The 19,630-nt window shown below is 38.7% G+C and overlaps 1 protein-coding gene across 1 annotated transcript; it reads left to right on the top strand.

Moving 5' to 3' along the window:
* The first annotated feature begins 99 nt into the window (after positions 1 to 99).
* On the top strand, positions 100 to 18,796 carry PMS2 (PMS1 homolog 2, mismatch repair system component). Its single transcript, XM_039493238.1, has 15 exons — positions 100 to 275; positions 1,641 to 1,780; positions 2,822 to 2,908; positions 3,792 to 3,894; positions 6,336 to 6,519; positions 7,249 to 7,416; positions 8,555 to 8,652; positions 9,339 to 9,438; positions 10,417 to 10,501; positions 10,998 to 11,150; positions 11,890 to 12,796; positions 13,411 to 13,578; positions 16,552 to 16,652; positions 17,636 to 17,805; positions 18,169 to 18,796. The coding sequence occupies exons 1-15, from the start codon at positions 256 to 258 to the stop codon at positions 18,310 to 18,312; spliced, it is 2,628 nt and encodes an 875-aa protein (XP_039349172.1). The 5' UTR covers positions 100 to 255; the 3' UTR covers positions 18,313 to 18,796.
* The last annotated feature ends 834 nt before the right edge of the window (positions 18,797 to 19,630 follow it).

Here is a 19,630-nt window from a genome sequence, read left to right on the forward strand (position 1 = left end):
CTCCATTACCTTCCTCCCACTGGTCAGAATGAGTGACTGATGCAACCAGGTGGATCTCGATAGGGCGAAGAGCAGAGAGCCCTCTGCCGATTGGGCAGACCGCTCAGCCAATCAGTATGCGGGAACATGGAGTCTGCAAGAGCTGGGCTGCGGTGGGCTCTGGCCGAAGAGGCCTAACGTGGGCGCGTTGCTGGGCTGTGTCCGGGAGTCCTGCCGAGCCAGCCCGGCCGCCTGCGTGCCGGGCACTGGGACTCTATGGAGGCGACGGCACCCTGGTGAGGCCCGTTCCCCGAGGTGCTGGTGACATGGAGGCGTCTGAGGGCTCCTCTCCCTGCGCCCGGAGGTGGCTTCATCTTCCCCCGGGGGAGCGCGCGCGGGGTCTTCCTCTAGCGGCGCGCGGCCCTGAGGCGCTGGCGCGTAGGTCCGTGTCATGCCCCCACTATGCCCTTCTGCCTCCCCAAACCTGCATCATCCAGTCAAACGAATACACTAAGGGGGTATGATGGGGGTCTATAAAATCACCACTGGTGTGGAGAAAGTAGATAAGGAAGTGTTGTTATTTACTCCCTCTCATAACACAAGTACTAGGGGTCACCAGATGAAATTAGTAGGTAGCAGGTTTAAAACAAAAGAAAGTATTTCTTCACACAACACACAGTCAACCTGTGGAACTCCTTGCTAGAGGATGTTGTGAGGGCCAAGACTATAACAGGGTTCAAAAAAGAACTAGGTAAGTTCATGGAGGATAGGTCCATCAATGACTATTACCCAGGCTGGGCAGGGATGGTGTCCTTAGCCTCTGTTTGCCAGAAGCTGGGAATGGGCAACAGGGGATGGAGCACTTGTTCTGTTCATTCCCTCTGGAGCACCTGGCATCGGCCACCATCAGAAGATAGGATACTGGGCTAGATGGACCTTTGGTCTGACCCAGTATGGCCATTTTTTATGTAGATGCTTTGCTTGGTTTGTCTACGGAAGTGCTTTTTCTGTCAATGTCGTTAATCCACCTCCATTAGTGGCAGTAGATAGATCAGTATAAGAATTTTTCCATTGACACATGTTTCTACTTGGGGGTTAGGTTGACCTAACTATGGTGATCATAGGGTGAAATTTTTCACAGCCCTGAGTCATATAGGTAGGTCAGTCTAATTATTTAGCCCTGGTCTACAGTAGAAACATCAGTATAGCTACATCTCTCAGGGTGTGAAAAATCCACACCCCTGAGAGACATAGCTATAGTGACCTGACACCCAACGTAGACAGTGCTAGGTTGATAGAAGAATTCTTCTGTGGATCTAGCTATCACCTCTCAGGGAGGCGGGTTACCTATATGGATGGGAGAAGCCTTCCTGTTGGTGTAGGTAGTGTCTATGCTGAAGTTGTGCTGCTGTAAATATTTTAAATATAGACATATATGTGGTAGGTTAGTGCAGGGTTCATTCACACTCCAGCTTGCTGCAAACTAAATGTTTGCACAGACAAGCCCTAACACTCACGAGACTCTGCACTGTAGCTGGCAGCCTCTACTTACTTGGTTCTTAAGTCTCTGTTTTTAGTTGCTATAATTGCGGTGAGGGAAGTAGTACAGAGCGATAGCAACCTTTTTCAGATCTAATCCTTAATTGCTTTTTTTCTTTTAGTGCACAGCCTGCTAAAGCCATCAAGCCTATAGACCATAAATCAGTTCACCAGATCTGTTCAGGACAGGTTGTACTGAATCTAGGCACTGCTGTGAAGGAGTTGGTGGAAAACAGTGTAGATGCTGGAGCTACTAATATTGGTAAACTTGTTATTTTAATTTCATGTGAGACTAGCACTTAGTACTCATATACTGCTTTGTAACTTCTAAGTGCTCCGCACCTGCAAACAGTTTAGGACAAATGCTTTGCATTTGACCAGGTATATTTATAGCCATTTTACAGATGGGAAAACTAAGGCATAGAGCACTTGGGGTCCCAGTTCTACAATTGGATCTGTGGAGGCTATACTACTTTATTTCTATGCCTGGGTCCAAAGTGGACTTGCCTGATATTATATAAAATTAATGGGATTACTGTTGTGTAAAAGTAAGCATGGACATAAAAGTTAGGGATCAGGCCTATTTTGGAAACTTGCTGCAGCATGTCCTATGCTGCTAGAAAACCATATGCAATCAAAATCTGACATGGAAACCGGCTGACATGGTTACCACCATTTGATGGCCATTCAGTGGACTATCAGGAATTAGTTTGGTTTAAGTCTAGTTCCCAATGGACAATTCTCCACATCACAAAAACTACAGCCATAATTAACATTAACTGATACTCTTATTAGAGAGACAAGGTTGGTGAAATAATATCTTTTATGGACCAACTTCTGCTGGCAAAAGAGACAAGCTACACAGAACTCTTCTTCGAGCCTCTGCAAGGAGACCAGGGATCTGAATGGAGATGGAGACTCAACTATTAGTGTGTCATGTGTGAAGTGCTTCCTCCATGTCAGAGTTCAGACATATTAACAAAGCAGTGTGAGGAAGCTTGTGCTGCTGCTTATGCTTAAACTCTTCCAAGGAATAGAGGATTTTAGTCTTCAGGCTGGCAACTTTTATGAGCAGAAAACTCCAATACGTGCATGCAAATTTAAAAAATTGAGCTAATCTAGCAGAAAGCATAAATTGATTTGGAATTGGATAACTTAACTCTTGAAAGCTGTGAATCTTTTAATTTGATTCAGAAAACAAATGGCTGTTGAAGACTTTACAATGCATATTGACTTTGTGATGCTATACATTCTAAATACTGCTTGTGAACACTGAATGAAAACAATCTTTTACAATTTTTAGACCTAAAGCTTAAAGATTATGGAGCAGATCTTATAGAAGTTTCAGATAATGGTTGTGGAGTAGAAGAAGAAAACTTTGAGGGCTTGAGTAAGTTGAATTCTTCACAATTTATGTTTTCTCTAAATGTTTGAGAATATTTATATTATATATAAACTGTGATTTATCTGTCAAATTGATAACTGCAGTGAGAAAACTACTTCTTTCTTATAAAATTCCCAAGTTTAGTCTCTTTAAGAGATTACTTAATGCTTCTAGAATGACATGTTTCTACCAGAGTTGCGGTAAAACTAGTTTTATTGTCCACCCTGGTGTCGTTATAGTTATGGTATGTACACGTGAGAAGACCTGGACCTAATTATGCGTGTCTTCAAGTGGAATGAATAGTGGGGGCGGGGAGAAATTGTTGCATATGCTTATTCAAAGTCTCAAGGAAATTTTGATTCAGCTGTGTTCATTACTCTTCTATGTTCACTCTCTTTAAATGTTCAAGCAGTCACATTTTACAAGTATAACTATTAATGAAAAATGAATTTTAAGCTTGAATATTTGCTGAAAGCGAGCTTGAAATTGTATATTTGACTGTAAAATTTGCAATTCATAGATTTTAAGTCATCCAAACAGGAAGCAGAAACAATACTATGTGATGTATGTAACTAACCAACATTTCAAAAACGGTAAATATTCTCAACAAACTGTTTGTAAAGGATCTGCAGACCAAAATGTATTCACTGAAGGAATACATAATTCGGAATTACAGTGGAGAATTTTGCAGATTATTTGCAAGCAGAAAACGGGAAAATAGTGAATAGTTGGTTAATTATTTACTTGACTCTACTATAGTTACATAAAATATGGTATAAGCATCAAAGTTTTCTGTTTCTTTGGGAAGATACAAAATATACCTTCATACATCAATGTTATTTTGGAAAGATGTGATGCAATTACACATATTTTAAATACATTTTTTCAGCTCTGAAATATTATACTTCCAAGATACAAGATTTCTCTGATCTAATGCATGTTGGAACATTTGGATTTCGAGGTGAAGCTCTGAGTTCACTGTGTGCGTTAAGGTAATAATATTGTGCTTCATTAGTTGAAAGCTCCACGTAAAGATTCCACATGAATGCAAAAATATGACTTCAGTGATTAATGAAACAAGGCTTTGGAAACTTGTAAATGGGTTATTTCTCAACTAAAAAAGAACGAAATTATTTGTTTTTTTCCTTTATCATCGTCATTTTTTAACTGGGTAGATTTGTTGCAGTTAAGACCTCTCTGCAATACAAAAATAACAGTTAAATTAAAATATTTATTAAATAAATTAAATAATTTAATTTATTAATGATCCAGACCCAGCAAGTCTGGACTGGATTTAATTGTGTTAGAACTGGGTTAAAAACAAGTTTACTTTGATCTAGTAATTTGCCTATTTTAAAGAATATTTTTGTAACCCAGTTACAATGCACCTGGATGAGACCAAACTCTGCTGGGTTTCATGTTATTCAGTTGAACTGCAACCAATTAACAATTGTTAAAGTGTATTGTTTTGTTTTGTACAGTAACTCCTCACTTAACGTTGTAGTCATGTTCCTGAAAAATGTGACTTTAAGCGAAACAATGTTAAGCAACTCCAATTTCCCCATAAGAATTAATGTAAATGGGGGGTGGGGGGGTGTTAGGTTTCAGGGAAATTTTTTTCACCAGACAAAAGAAAAACACACACACACACACACTGTTTGTTTAAAACTGATACTGTGTGTAATACTGTACACTGCAGTGATGATTGTGAAGCTTGGTTGAGGTGGTGAAGTCAGAGGGTGGAAGAGGGTGGGATATTTAGCAGTAAGGCATTCCCTGGGAAGTGATGAACTAGCACTTGGCTGAGCCCTCAAGAGGTTAACACATTGTTTTTAATGTAGCCTCAGACTCTACAAGGCAGCACAAATGGAGGGAGGGGAGACAGCATGGCAGACAGAGACACACACCCTGTGTGTGTGAGAGCGAGCGAGCTGCGCATTGTCCCTTTAAGTACGTTGACCCCATTCTAAGTACATTGCCTTTTTAAGTAGATCAGCAAGTTGAGACAGCAGCTGCTGCCAAGAAACTCCCTCCATCCTGAGCCCCCCCCTGCTCTAGAGATAGGATAGGTGGGAGGCAGGAGCAGGGGAGAGGGGTACACCCTGACATTAACCTCCCTTTTCCCCCCGCACAACAAGCAGGAGGCTCCCGGGAGCAGCTCCAAGGCAGAGGGCAGGAGCAGCACATGGCTGTGGGGAGAGGGACAGCTGAACTGCTGTCAGTTGATAGCTTGCCTAGGGCGGCTGCTGCACAGGGAACTTAAGGGAGCGGGGAGCTGATAGGGGGGCTGCCGGTCCACCCTAGTTCAAGCCCCCACCAGCTAGCTGCAACGGGCTGCTCTTTCTGCAAGCAGTGGACAAAGCAGGCGGCTGCCAAACAACATTATAAGGGAGAGTTACGCAACTTTAAATGAGCATGTTCCCTAATTGATCAGCAACGTAACAATGTTAACCGGGACGACTTTAAGTGAGGAGTTATTGTATAAATATTCTATTCTACATATTACCTCTCCGGGAAGGGAACTCCAGTCACTAGGAAAAGGCAGGTGTTAGTAATGGGAGATTCGATCATTAGAAACATAGATAGCTGGGTTTGTGATGACTGGGAGAACCGTATGGTGACTTGCCTGCCTGGTGCGAAGGTTGCAGATCTCTCGAGGCATCTAGATAGACTTATGTGTAGTGCTGGGGAGGAGCCGGTGGTCGTGGTACATGTAGGTACCAGTGACATAGGGAAGGGTAGGAGAGAACATCCTGGAGGCCAAATTTAGGCTGCTAGGGAAGAGACTGAAATCCAGGACATCTATGGTGGCTTTCTCAGAAATGCTTCCAGTTCCACACGCAGGGCCAGGTAGGCAGGCAGAGCTTTAGAGCCTCAATGCATGGATGAGACAATGGTGTAGAGAGGAGGGGTTTAGATTTAATAGGAACTGGGGAAACTTTTGGGATGAGCTCCACCTAAACCAAAGTGGAACCAGACTGCTGGCACTTAACATTAAAAAGGTTGCAGAGCAGTTTTTAAACTAAGAGATGGGGGAAAGCTGACTGCTGCAGAGGAGCACATGAATCGGACAGAGACTTCTCTTAGAGGAGAGTCTATTGATAGAGATTCTCTAGGTTTTAGTCAGGAGGAGAGGATGGAAGAGGATAAAGTAGGCACCAGATCAGACAAGAAACATTCACATAAAAAAGAATCTGACACATCAGAAAAAGGCAGACAGATAAATAGTGACAAGTTTTTAAAGTGCTTGTACACAAATGCTAGAAGTCTAAATAATAAGATGGGTGAACTAGACTGCCTCGTGTTAAAGGATGATATTGATATAATAGGCATCATGTGGATAGGAATACCTGAAGTTTTCGGTACTGTAGACTGGATAAAGAAAAGCTGCTGTTTAGTTAATAATTCTATTGGTTCTTTTTCCTTCTTCCAGTGATGTTACCATTTTTACTTGTCACAAATCTGCAAAGGTTGGAACTCGTCTGGTATTTGATCACAATGGAAAAATTACTCAGAAAACTCCATATCCACGACAGCAGGGAACAACTGTTAGCGTGCAACAATTGTTTTATACCCTGCCAGTGCGGCACAAGGAATTTCAACGAAATATTAAAAAGGTGTAGTGAACTGGAAATTCTGCTTTTAAAATTGTGATAACCTGCAAATCTAAACTTTGTAAAAAATAAATACATATAATTTAAATCATAATTCTTTCCTTTATATCTTGGTATACCATAGTGCTAGAGAGAGTTGATTAGCTCAGACATTTTTATTCTAGAACTTTCTCTTTCAACAGAAATAATAAGATGTGGTCCAAGTAAGGTTCTTCTCTTTTCGGTCTAACTTCTCATTAGTGGTACTAACATTTATGTTAAGTGTTGGATTGATGCTTCTAAATCTTGCATACTTTTTCATCTGTTGACTCTATATTTACATTATAATATTATGCAGATCTTTGTGAAATAATAAAATGGACTCTCCCTTTTGCCTTCCTTACATATTTTGCACAGATTTTATGTAGAACTACAGTGACAAAACTTTCAGATTTGAGAAAGCAAGCAAGATAGGAATGAGCATTGCATAATTAAAATTTGAAAATGTAGTGTTTTAAACTACCTACTTAACATATCTCTAGTAAATATGGTTTAGTCTTCCTCGTATTTTTTGCATGTAAGATCAAACTGTTTGCAGGGTTCCTGGAAGTTGCAGCTGAATCTCAGAATACAGCTATACAAACCAGTTTGGAAGTGAGGAAAAAAATGTGATAGGCTATCCTATTTAGAACTTTTAAAAAATCTATCAATGTGTTTCATAAAAATATTCAAACTTTTTTGTTTCTTTGACAGGAATATGCAAAAATGGTCCAAATATTACAAGCATACTGTATCATTTCAACAGGAGTTCGAATTAACTGCACCAATCAGGTTGGCCAAGGGAAAAAACACTCAGTGATGTATACCACTGGAAGCTGTAGTCTAAAGGAAAACATTGGAGCAATATTTGGCCAAAAACAGGTAATACTATAGTAAAGGAAGAAAAAGCAGCTGCAAGAATATGTTAAAATCTAATTAAATACAGTACGGGTAAAGATGCCGTATAAACCATTATGCAGGAAGCTGTCTTAAGGTATAGAAGGAAGGATGTAATAATCATTGTGCTCTAGCACACCCTATAGGTTGAATAAGGCAAGAGAATGCAGTTTCCACAGACTTTTTTTTTTCTTGTCACGGTTTTACCTGCTTTGCAGAAAGAGAAATACAGACTGTTGGAACGAGCGTAAATCTTAATACCTCAGTTCAGACTGGTTACATTAGTATTCTAAGAAGTGTTTGAGAGAGATTAAGGTTTGTCATCTGTTCATTTTTATGATATGTGGACCATATGTATCATCTCCAATCCCCAAAAGCATAATTATAAAAATGGTGTGGTAGAGAGGAGGGGTTTAGATTTAATAAGAACTTTAGACCAAAGTGCTGAATGCAGAATCAAAAACAGAAAAAAAGTAAGTGTGTCCTAACTGAAAAACTACATGAAGATTTATTATTGAAGAAAATTATATCTGTGTTTCAGGTAACTTCTGTTTCAAATGGGATGTCTTATCAATTGTATTATCATTCATTCAAAACATATGAATTTATCTGATGACTTCTTCTGATATGGCGTGAATCTTGATTGGATCATTTATGGCTGGGAAGTCTGAAGCTGAATAAATGCTATTTTTTTCTGTCTTGAATAGGTTTAGTGAGTGAGTGTTGGCATGAAAGGGAGAGCAGAACACTTAACATTGGAATTGTGTGTCAAATACAGATTAAGAGGAAGAGTTTGTTAGGGATTTATACTTTTGCATATGCACTTTAACAGTGTAACTATAACCTGCTGTGTGTTTGAGGGTATTTCCTACATTCAACCTGGCCAGCCAACTTTTAAAAAATAATTACCACGTGCCAAGTTGGTTGTGATCCTGACAATAATAAAACAAGGAACTGAAAAGAAGGCCATAGCTATAATTGTTTAATCAATTATCATCCTTGTGACTGAGTTCAACTTTAACAGAGGCAAAAATGAATGAAAAACCCACTGACTTTAAATCACTAAAATGATCTTTGATGTTCTTGCACCAAGGAATAGCTATGAATTTAAATTTTCTTTCAGTTGCAAAGCCTCATTCCCTTTGTTCAGCTGCCTCCTAGTGAAGCTGTTTGTGAAGAATATGGCCTCCACTCCACTGATATGCCACAGAATCTTTATACGTAAGTAGGAAGCCACTGCTGTCAGTATTTCCATGTTATAACTCAGGACTATGATGTAACCAGTTAAATGTATGTGGAGAGGGAGGGATGGGGCTAATATTTCTTGGTTTACTCTAATTTTGGCTTAATCTAATATTCTGCTGAATTTGTCACCACATTTAGTGTTCTCAATAATTATACGTTATGGGTCAAATTGTGCCCTCAGTTATACTGGACATCCTCACTGAAGTCAGTGTGAATGCCTGGGTGTAAGACAAGGTAGAATATGGTCCAACTTGAGTAAAGAAGTTCTTTTAAATTAAAAAGTGCTAACTTTCTTAGAATTTATAGTGGTTAATATAGAACAGATTTGTGAACAGCCATATAAATGTTTGGGTTTACCATGTCCTCAATCAGTGTCACAGTTGACTGTCTTTGAGGCAGAGAAAGCATGAATGCATCTTTTTCCGAAGTCAGTGAATGCTGCTCTTTCAGTTGGCTGGAGAGCTTGCTAGCGGTGAACTATTAGCCTTTGCTAAGCTCGGATGAGAAGCAAAGCCACATGTAGGTATTTACTGAAAACGTAATAATTTTGGCTTTTAACCTCATCAGAAATGTTCCTCTATAGAACTAGCATTGACTCTTAAAAGTTTCTATTCTTCCTTTCTTCTATTGAGCCCTACCCTTACAATATTAATATTAAACAGTATTACAGGCTTCGTTTCCCATTGTGATCATGGTGTTGGAAGGAGTACAACAGATAGACAGTTTTTCTTTGTCAATCAGCGACCATGTGACCAATCAAAGGTACAATTCTTAATAATATCACTTATAGTTAGGCTTGGAAGGATTAGATTTTTATCAGTAGAAGCTGTTAACATTGATTCCATCATACACAAACCAATAAAAAAAAATCCATAGAAAATAATCAGAATTTACAGATAGAAAAATATTGCTTGATATCTTTAAATCATGCTCTAATAAATTATTTACTTCATATATTTTGACAGTTCGTGTTTTAACGGTTATAAAGCTTTAACTTTTTGAATCTCAGCCTCCACTCTCATTAAATAATTGTCTGATCCGCCCCATAACTTTCTGCAACTGTGAAAATTTAAGTAGATCAATATCTAAAGAAATGCTTAAGACCAATAATTTTGTATAACTGTGAAAATTTTAATCGATTTAAAAATTAACCCAGGGTTGAGAGTTCATTCCTTGAGGGGGCCACTTAGGGATCTGGGGTAAAATTAGTACTTGGCCCTGCTATTGAAGGCAGGGGGCTGAACTCGATGACCTTTCAGGGTCTCTTTCAGTTTTATGAGATAGGTATATCTCCATATTTTAGTATTAAAAAAATACTTAAAAATAAATATCAATAATATTGTGTCAAAATTATTTAAAAAAAGCAATTTCTGCCAACCCTGCTTACAGTTGCTTGATTTCCTCATTCCTCTTTTCCAGTCTAGACCTAGTAATTGTTGTTACTACTTCTTTCTTTGTATTGATCTAGAAAAGGAAAGGTATAAATGGCTGGTGGTAGGTCAAAAGAGTCCCAGGAAATGACCAGATTAGAAACTTGTACACATAGGTCTTATCCTGCAAGTACTTACTCACTTTAGCCTCTTTATCTACAGTGGGACTATTTGAGTGAGTAAAGGTCTAATCATGTGAATAAGGATTTGCTAGATCACACTTGAAGTCTGTTTATTACTGTATTAGATAACATGTATCAGTAAAGAATAGAAGTAAGTAATGATATCACTTGTTTTGTGTTCTGTGCAGATTTCCAAAGTTGTGAATGAAGTTTACCACATGTACAATAAGCACCAATATCCATTTATCGTTCTTAACATTTGTGTAGATTCTGGTGAGTTCTTCTAATCAATCTCCATTAACCTTTGTAAAATGCTAGAAATAATAAGTATGTAACATATATATGCAATTGCATAGCTTTAGAATCATTGGGGTTTTAATCAGCTTTTTACTAAATGAGTTGTTGTTGTGAAGATGCTTCTGATCTGTAATCGGAACATGTTCTATTATTGTTTGTACACTAACCAGAAGTAACTTTCTATGCCAGTCTAGACCAGGGTGAAAAAGGCAGTCTGCTGGGTAGAATTAAATATTGGGGAACTTAAAATGTCTTACAATGCAGAAGCAGTATTTTTCACCACCGTTGCTGGATCTGCAGGTGGTTTAGCAGTGTTGTGTTTGCAGCCATATTATCCATATTACCAGTGGCTTTTGTTTTACTCTGGGAAATAAAAAGGGGAAAATTAAGGGAAATTCAGTCCAAGGATGGAAGAAACAAAAATTTCTATATTTAATCTGAAATATAATTAATAGCTTTCCTTTATTTTTAGAGTGTGTTGACATCAATGTAACTCCTGACAAGAGGCAAATTTTACTGCAACAGGAGAAAGTTTTGCTAGCAATTTTAAAGACCTCTCTTGTGGGAATGTTTGGTAGCAATGTTAACAAACTTAACATCAATCAAAAACTGCTGGATATTACAGGTACATTAATGTTAACTGTGGAAATCACTGTGGGTGTGGCCAATGTTGGAGAGCTCAGAACGATGAAAAAGATGTATTTTTAAAATTAACTTTCTGATAGGCATATTTGCTAATGAAACTGATCAGCTTATTACCAGATTTCTAGTCCACAGTTTGTAGTCAGACTCCAGCAATGCAGAGTATGTTGTCAAGAAGATCTGAACTTAGTTAAAAACAAACAAAAAAACCGACCACCATCAACACACACACACACACACCCCTCATACAAAAGCTTTTCAGGCTTCCTTTATACATCATAAAAAAGCAACTTTGGGTTGCTTGCTTAGGCAAACCTAGTTTCTTCTTTATATTTTCCTTTAGTTGCCTTTAAGTAAATTTGGTGCTGGCCTATTTGCATCTCAGGAGATGATGAAGTCCCCTAATTATCCACTGATCAGGTGTAGCACAAGCATTTGTGGTACCAGGTTCCTCACTGCCCTGCGTTGGGATATGAGATTTATTTAAAAAAAAAAAAAAAAAGCTACTGAACAGACATCAAATTGTAACAGCTTTCAGCATTGCTAACCAGGGTTAAATTCAACCTGGTGACATCTATAGTGGCTTGTTACCAATCTCTCCCTCCCCCCGTTCTTTGTCCATTCCCCCAAATAAGTCATTCAGTCCCCCAAATGTTCGATGTTTGTTTTTGTTTTTTAATTGCATTTAATGAAAATCTACAATTTTCTCCATATTTTATTAGGTAACTTCAAAAAGATAGTAGCAGAAGAAACAGAAAAGCCCAAGACAGGAGTGCTGCTTGATTCTGCAGCCCGGAATCCAAGGGGAGAAGAGAAAAGAGCAATGACTATTGTCAAATTAAGAGAGTCATTCTCTCTCCATCAAATGATAGAGAGCAGTTTTCAGAGCCCTAGCAATGTCGGAAAGCAACACAACTCCCTGGGGAAGAGAGAACTTAATACTTCAAGTCCTGTAAAGAGTCAAAAGTCCATCTCCAGTAAGGAGTCTGAACACTGGAGGCAGATGGACTCAAATACATACTCAGTTACTAGCAGAGATTTGAGGAAGTTAGAAAATGACACAGATTCTGGATGTGGTAGCACCTCTGCAGAGTCAAATGTTGGCTTTAGTACTCCAGAAGTTGGTAGCTGCCTCAGCAATGAAAGTGCAGGCAGCTCACCTGAAGAAGAGTTCCTTATTTCCAAAGAGGAGCCTCAAAGTGAATGTCTTGAAACTGTCAAACTTAGTGAGGAATCATTGGAATGTGATGCCAAATTTTCAGGGGCTGAACATGAATTGACCCAAATGGGTGAACAGAATGGACGGAGTGAGTTACCTCATCAAGCCAATAGTTTTCCCCCAAATGTGAAGCGTTTTAAAAGTGAGCAAGTTAATTTAAAGGCAGCCATCTGTCCAGAACTGAGAAATGCTGAGAACTGTGCATCAGCGCCACATGTTGATGTACCAATTGAAATTAAAAAGAAAACTCTGCCACTTGAATTCTCTATGAGCTCTTTAGCAGAAAGAGTAAAAAGGCTAATACAGCAGCAACAGAAAAAGGCAGAAACACAGAATTATAGAAGATTTAGAGCAAAGATTAGCCCTGGAGACAATAAAACAGCAGAGGATGAATTAAGAAAAGAAATCAGGTATTTGCACCTTCTTGTTAACTTATATTAACCAAATGATAAACAAAGTGGATGCAAAATATATGTTATAGTATTTACAAGAAAGCTTTGATCTGTTAATGTTGGAGATGTAGGTTTATATATGAATGATAAACCTACATTACGGTGTTAGCACATTTTTGGCAATTTGTTTCATCAGGTAACTCAAGCTTCTGCAAACATATAGGTCCATGTAGAATATGGAAATGTGCATAATAAACAGTTAGTGCCACACATTTTATAAACTACTCCTTTAGTTATAATCTGTAGTATGTTGAGTGGTGTATTCAAAGAAACACCACATTTATAATTATTGAGGTATTTCTCTGGTGGTATTCTACTGTGTGGAGCCCAATTTTCATGTTGCCTCTTCTACAATACTGTAAAATTTTGGGGTAGAGCAGCTTTGGAGATGGACTGACTCAGATGGGGACTGGACAGTGAGGGTCTGAGACACATATTCTTGACAGTAAATACTTTGGTTGTCAGTGGTGTGAAGAGGCCTACCCTTTCCTATTGAAAAGGAGGCAGAGAGCTCTTAAATCTTTACATATGAGTTATCATGACTTATAATCTGTTTGTTTTTCTATATACAGTAAAGAGATGTTTGCAAAAATGGAAATCATAGGTCAGTTCAATTTAGGGTTTATAGTAGCCAAGCTGAACTCTGATCTCTTCATAATTGACCAACATGCTACTGATGAAAAATACAACTTTGAGATGTTACAACAGCACAACGTTCTCCAAGGTCAGAAGCTGATAGCGTAAGTGTCTTTAGTGTGTTACTATTAACATTGGTTTGAAATAGCTGGAACCTAGTATAGTAAATGGATGCAGTGAAACTCCACTTCCAGTGAAGTAGATTGTAATGATCTGGAACTTTCAGTGTGTCAAGTGCAGTTTTAGTCATGTTGAACTTCTGTATGATGGGTTGGACCCCCCCTTCTGGGATACCACCTGATGTACTGGGGTTTCATGAGCCCCTCCTGTTCCACCAGCCTGGATTCCCTCTCTCTGCTTTGCTGAATTAGGCTCTCCGGCCTCTTGCAGCACACACACACAGGTAGGGCCGCACCCAGCTGCAGACACAGATTGAAGTCAGCTGTGTGTGAGAGGATTCACCCATCACTCATGTGCACACCCATTTTGGGGAATAAACCCAAAATAATACTGTCTTGCACTGTATAAAAAGCTCATAAAAATTCACCCTCACCCTCAATATGAAGAGAGAGATGCACAACTTCTTACCCTCCACCCTCAGTTAGAAATTGCACAAGCTGGTTTAATAATAAACAAAACAAATTTATGAACTACAGAAGGCAGATTTTAAGTGATTATAAGGGATAGCAAACAGAACAAGGCAGATTACTGAGCAAATAAAACAAAAGACACATACTAAGTTTAAGATCTTACAGAGACTGGTTTCAAGAAGTAATTTCTCACCCTAAATGTTGTTTTAGGTAAGTTGCAGAGTTCCAGTAGCTTAAAATTCCAGTTATTTCTTTTTACAGACTGGACCCCTGCCTTTCCCTTCAGGTTAGTTCCTTTGTCCCTTCAGGTTCTTTTAGCAGTCCTTCTTGGGTAGGCAATGGAGGAGAGTCCAGATTAACCCCCTCCCCAGCCTTAAAAGGGATTTTCCTAAGGCAGGAAACCTTTGTTTGATCCCCATCCCCCTACAGAGGAAAAGTACCGGCAGTGTCCAAAATGGTATTTTGTATCAGATGTTCTTATCACCTGACCTGGTAGTGTCTCAGGAAGGAGAGAGGGTGACGGGTTGGGTCACAGAAACCCCCTTGGGGTTGCCAACTGATGTGCCAAGACTACTTCTGCCCCTGCTTTCCTGCCCTGGCAGCTTAGGACTTCAGTGCCCTGCCTGGTTTGAGCCACACCCGCTAGCCTGCTGCAAACCCAGACCCAGGGTCTGAACCACATCCCCTAACAGCTGTAGGCTTAACTGAACGCACCTTACAGGAGTGTTCTTGTCTTTAACACCCAGATGCCCAACTCCCAATGGGGTCCAAACCCCAAATAAATCCATTTTACCCTGTATAAAACTTATACAGGGTAAACTCATAAATTGTTCGCCCTCTATAACACTGGTAGAGAGATGCACAGCTGTTTGCCCTCCCAGGTATTAATACATACTTTGGATTAATTAATAAGTAAAAAAGTGATTTTTCATTAAATACAGAAAGTAGGATTTAAGTGGTTCCAAGTAGTAACACACAGAACAAAGTGAATTACCAAGCAAAATAAAATAGAACACACAAGTCTGTATCTAAGAAACTGAATACAGATTAAAAACCTCACCCAGTAAGCTTCCTTTTACAGACTAGTCTCCTTCTAGTCTGGGTCCAGCAATCACTCTCACCCCCTGTAGTTACTGTCCTTTGTTCTAGCTTCTTTCAGGTATCCTTAGGGGTGGAGAGGCTCTCTTTAGCCAGCTGAAGACCCAATGGAGGGGTCTCCCAGGGCTTTAAATAGACTTTCTCTTGTGGGTGGAGACCCCCTCCTCTCTCCTATGCAAAGTCCAGCTCCAAGATGAAGTTTTGGAGTCACATGGGCAAGCCACATGTCCATGCATGACTCAGTTTTTACCAGCCAAGCCACATTCCTGTGAAAACTCAAATGTGGATTGGCATCTTCAAGTTCATTGTTGGCTTAAGTGGTTTTTGATTGGGCACTTAATTTGCACTTCTCTTAAGAAGCTGACCAAATGCTCTACTAAGCTAGTTAAAATCAAGCAAGTATACAGCCAATATTCTTAACTTCAAGTACAAAAATGATACATGCATACAAATAGGATTAATAGATTCAGTAGATCATAACCTTTACAGAGATATGTTACATGGCATACGTAACATAAAACATATTCTAGTTATGTCACATATACAATCATAAGCATATTCCATAAAGCCTTATGGGGGGCACTGTCACAGAGAGATTAGTATCTTCACAGTCTTATTATTTCTTCCTAATGGCCCATCAAGGCTGTGATGGCCGGTTGTCTGGTGGGTATCAAAATGTTGTAAATAACTTGAGAAATGCCTTGAAGCTTAAGGGACAAGTTTAGCTGAAGATTAGTGCAGAATCTTAAGTAAATATGTCAGGAAAGGAAACATTTGGTATGAGCATTTTATAGAAAAGTCTAGCTGGAATCTGGCAGAAGAGAAGCGTGCATGAGGAAAGGAGAGTTTTAGGCTTTGGTATATTAAAGCACTTAAGCACTTCGGTGAATTGGAATTACAGGAACAGATTCAAAGTCAATCAGAGTCTGTCCATTGAACTCCTTAGAGAGGAAAAGGCAAGCCAAATGCTAGTACTGTGTTTCTGCAGTTCTCTAAAAATTTAAATTCTCCTTTATAGCTGTTGTTATGGCTTGGCAGTTGTAGAACTAAATTTCTGCTGAATTTCAGCCTTGGTCACTCGATTAGAATTTTGGAATTTTATAAGCTTAATGCAATGTTTCACAGGAATTTTAATAATCATACTTATGTAGCACCTTACATATTCAAAATGTGTTATCAATATTAATTCCTACAACACCCTTTAAGATAGGTCAGGCTTACTCTTAGATGTGCTGAACATAAGCTTGGGTAAAACCCAGAGAAACTATGGGGACATGGTTAGTGCCTAAGTGTCAGAGCCAGGATTTAATTGTTTTTAATTCAGTTGTTATATCACACAATTTTGTAATTTGGCTTAAGATATATATTTAATTTTTTCCTCTCTCATAGGCCACAAAATCTTAATTTAACTGCTGTAAATGAAACTGTATTGATTGAAAACCTGGAGATATTTAGAAAAAATGGGTTTGATTTTGTCATTGATGAAGATGGTAAGTTTGGATCCAGAATCACTAGAACTAGAAAAGTTTACAGTTTTCCTCTTCTTGCTCGGTAAACAAGATTAAGCTGACAGAAGTTGTCAGTAGTATTGCAAAATATGGTCTTAAATACTGATGTGCCATATTCAATGCATACTGTTTTTCTTCTATGATTCCTGAAAATATTTAATTTAAGAAACTGGATTGATAAAGAGTTATATAGCGGTAAATATACCCAATGGCCTGTGATGGGATTAGATGGGGTGGGATCGGAGTTACTACAGAGAATTCTTTCCTGGGTGTCTGGCTGGTGAGTCTTGCCCACATGCTCAGGGTTTAGCTGATCGCCATATTTGGGGTCGGGAAGGAATTTTCCTCCAGGGTAGATTGGCGGTGGCCCTGGAGGTTTTTCGCCTTCCTCCGCAGCATGGGGCAGGGGTCGCTTGCTGGAGGATTATCTGCTACTTGAAGTCTTTAAATCAGGATTTGGGGACTTCAACAGCTGAGTCAAGGGAGAGAATTATTTCAGGAGTGGGTGGGTCAGCTTTTGTGGCCTGCATCTTGCGGGAGGTCAGACTAGATGATCATAATGGTCCCTTCTGATCTTAAGTTCTATGATTCTATGCATTTTTAAATTTCAAGGGTGTTTTTTGTTTGTTTTTTTTTTGCCTAAAATAGCAATGCTAATTATCAAACTTTTACAATCTAATTATTTTTAGTTACACAACTTCAAAAATAACTTTAGCTAGTCAGCTCTTTCAAGCTGTCCAGTTTTTAAAATGTTAGAATTTTTGTAAAATTAGAACATCTCTCAAAAGACTTTTTGCTAATTTAAATTTTAGTACTCATGTAGGGATCATTATGGATTGACTTATGGAAGGAGCATGTTTAAATTTGTACTTATTTGTCAAACAATAAACAAAATTAAATGTTCACTTGCATTGATAAACTGTTTCTCTATTAAATATTTTGCCTTTTTTAAAAAAATCTTCCAGCTCCTGTAACTGAAAGGGTTAAGTTGATTTCCTTGCCAACAAGCAAAAATTGGACTTTTGGTCCACAGGACATAGAGGAGTTGATTTTCATGTTAAGTGATTGCCCAGGAGTCATGTGTAGGCCCTCCAGGGTCAGACAGATGTTTGCTTCTCGAGCTTGTAGAAAATCTGTAAGTGCTGCATTTTATGTATATTTATTAGTATACACTATATATTTAATTGGACTCTGTTGCTAGTGGATTTTGGCACCTAACATCCTTGGTCCGGATCCTGCTCTTTTGTCCCAGTGTACATCAAGAGTAACTTCACTGAAGTCTCTAATTATACCAGTTCTAGTACAACTAAGGGCAGAATTGGGCCCTTTGTACATGGTCTTAAATTAGATTTTGATTGTCCTGTAGGTCTCTTTATTTTAATGTCTTGCACAGTATCTTGTCTGCTGTTGTAATTGGAGAAGTACAGCTTTTGTGCAGCAATTTACCATAAGGGGGAGAGAAAATATTGTTAAACTTCATTTATGTTTTTGTTCACAGGTGATGATTGGAACTGCACTTACTGTAAATGAGATGAAGAAATTGATCACCCACATGGGTGAGATTGAGCATCCTTGGAACTGTCCCCATGGAAGGCCAACTATGAGGCACATAGTCAATTTAGATATAATTTCTCAAGAATAGCAGACCCTTGTATGTATTTTATTAGTGTTTTTTTTACTTTTAATTCATTGGCAATGTTATTAATCCACTTCTCTTTGAATTACAGATTTTATCATGAAACTTTTTTATTTTATCAAAGAAGTGACAGTTTTAGCCTCCATTTTGCATATTTAAATATTACCTGAACAACACAGGTATCCTGTAATCTTTCTTTATTAGTCCTCTATAAAGACATATCAGAATTTACTTGTAAATACATTCCTTTTGTCATGGCTGGCCTTGCATATTACATCTTTTTTTTTTTTTTACAGGTGATATATATTTAAAAAATAAACTTTTATATGGAAGTTCAAGACTTTAGGTGAACACGTTTTTTATAGCGACTGTATTATGGTATGACAAAGTAAAATTATATATCATAGGGTGTAGTGCCTCTTGTGTAACGTTTGAAATAAATCATATTTGTATAGGTGAAAGCATTTTCTCTTTTCACTAATTGCACTTCTGTGTCAAGGTTTTTCCGATGTTCAGTTTAATGCTTAGCAGTGAGAAACATTAAACACTGGTGTTTAAGGAGAGGATGGAATAGAATTGTGTACCTCTGACACTCACCTCTGCCTCTTAAACAGCATCTTACTGAGCCTTACTCCATAAACATTCTTTCAAGAAAAGATTCCTTTTCTGAGAATGAAAGCAAGCAACCATCTGACCCTCCCCCCCACCAATGGTAAGGAATAAGGAAGGCCATCCTCAAAGTGGGAACTTCTTTCACTGTAGAAACAAAGCAGTTATTATATTGGTTACTTTGGCACCAGGAGGCCAAATCCTGGGTTTACTGAAAGTCAGTGACAAAACTCTGACCTTGGTGGGACCCAGAAAAGTGTGTTTTTGTTTACATCCCTGTGTTACATGCTGTTTTTAGAGGAGGATGTTTGCAACTTGCTTTTGTCTTTGCTAATGGATAGCACGGGGGTCGGCAACCTTTCAGAAGCGGTGTGCCGAGTCTTCATTTATTCACTCTGATTTAAGGTTTCGCGTGCCAGTAATACATTTTAACATTTTTAGGTCTCTTTCTGTAAGTCTATAATATATAACTAAACTATTGTTGTATGTAAAGTAAATAAGGTTTTTAAAATGTTTAATAAGCTTCATTTAAAACTAAATTAAAATACATAGCCCCTTGGACCAGTGGCCAGGACCCAGGCAGTGTGAGTGCCACTGAAAATCAGCTCGCGTGCTGCCTTTGGCACGGCAGCCGTGCCATCGGTTGCCTACCCCTGGGATAGCATGTGGAAATGCAAGATATAGATGTGGCTGTGTTATTGAATTGTGTGAAGTT

Source organism: Mauremys reevesii, linkage group 10, assembly GCF_016161935.1.
Source record: "Mauremys reevesii isolate NIE-2019 linkage group 10, ASM1616193v1, whole genome shotgun sequence".
Lineage (NCBI taxonomy): Eukaryota > Metazoa > Chordata > Testudines > Geoemydidae > Mauremys > Mauremys reevesii.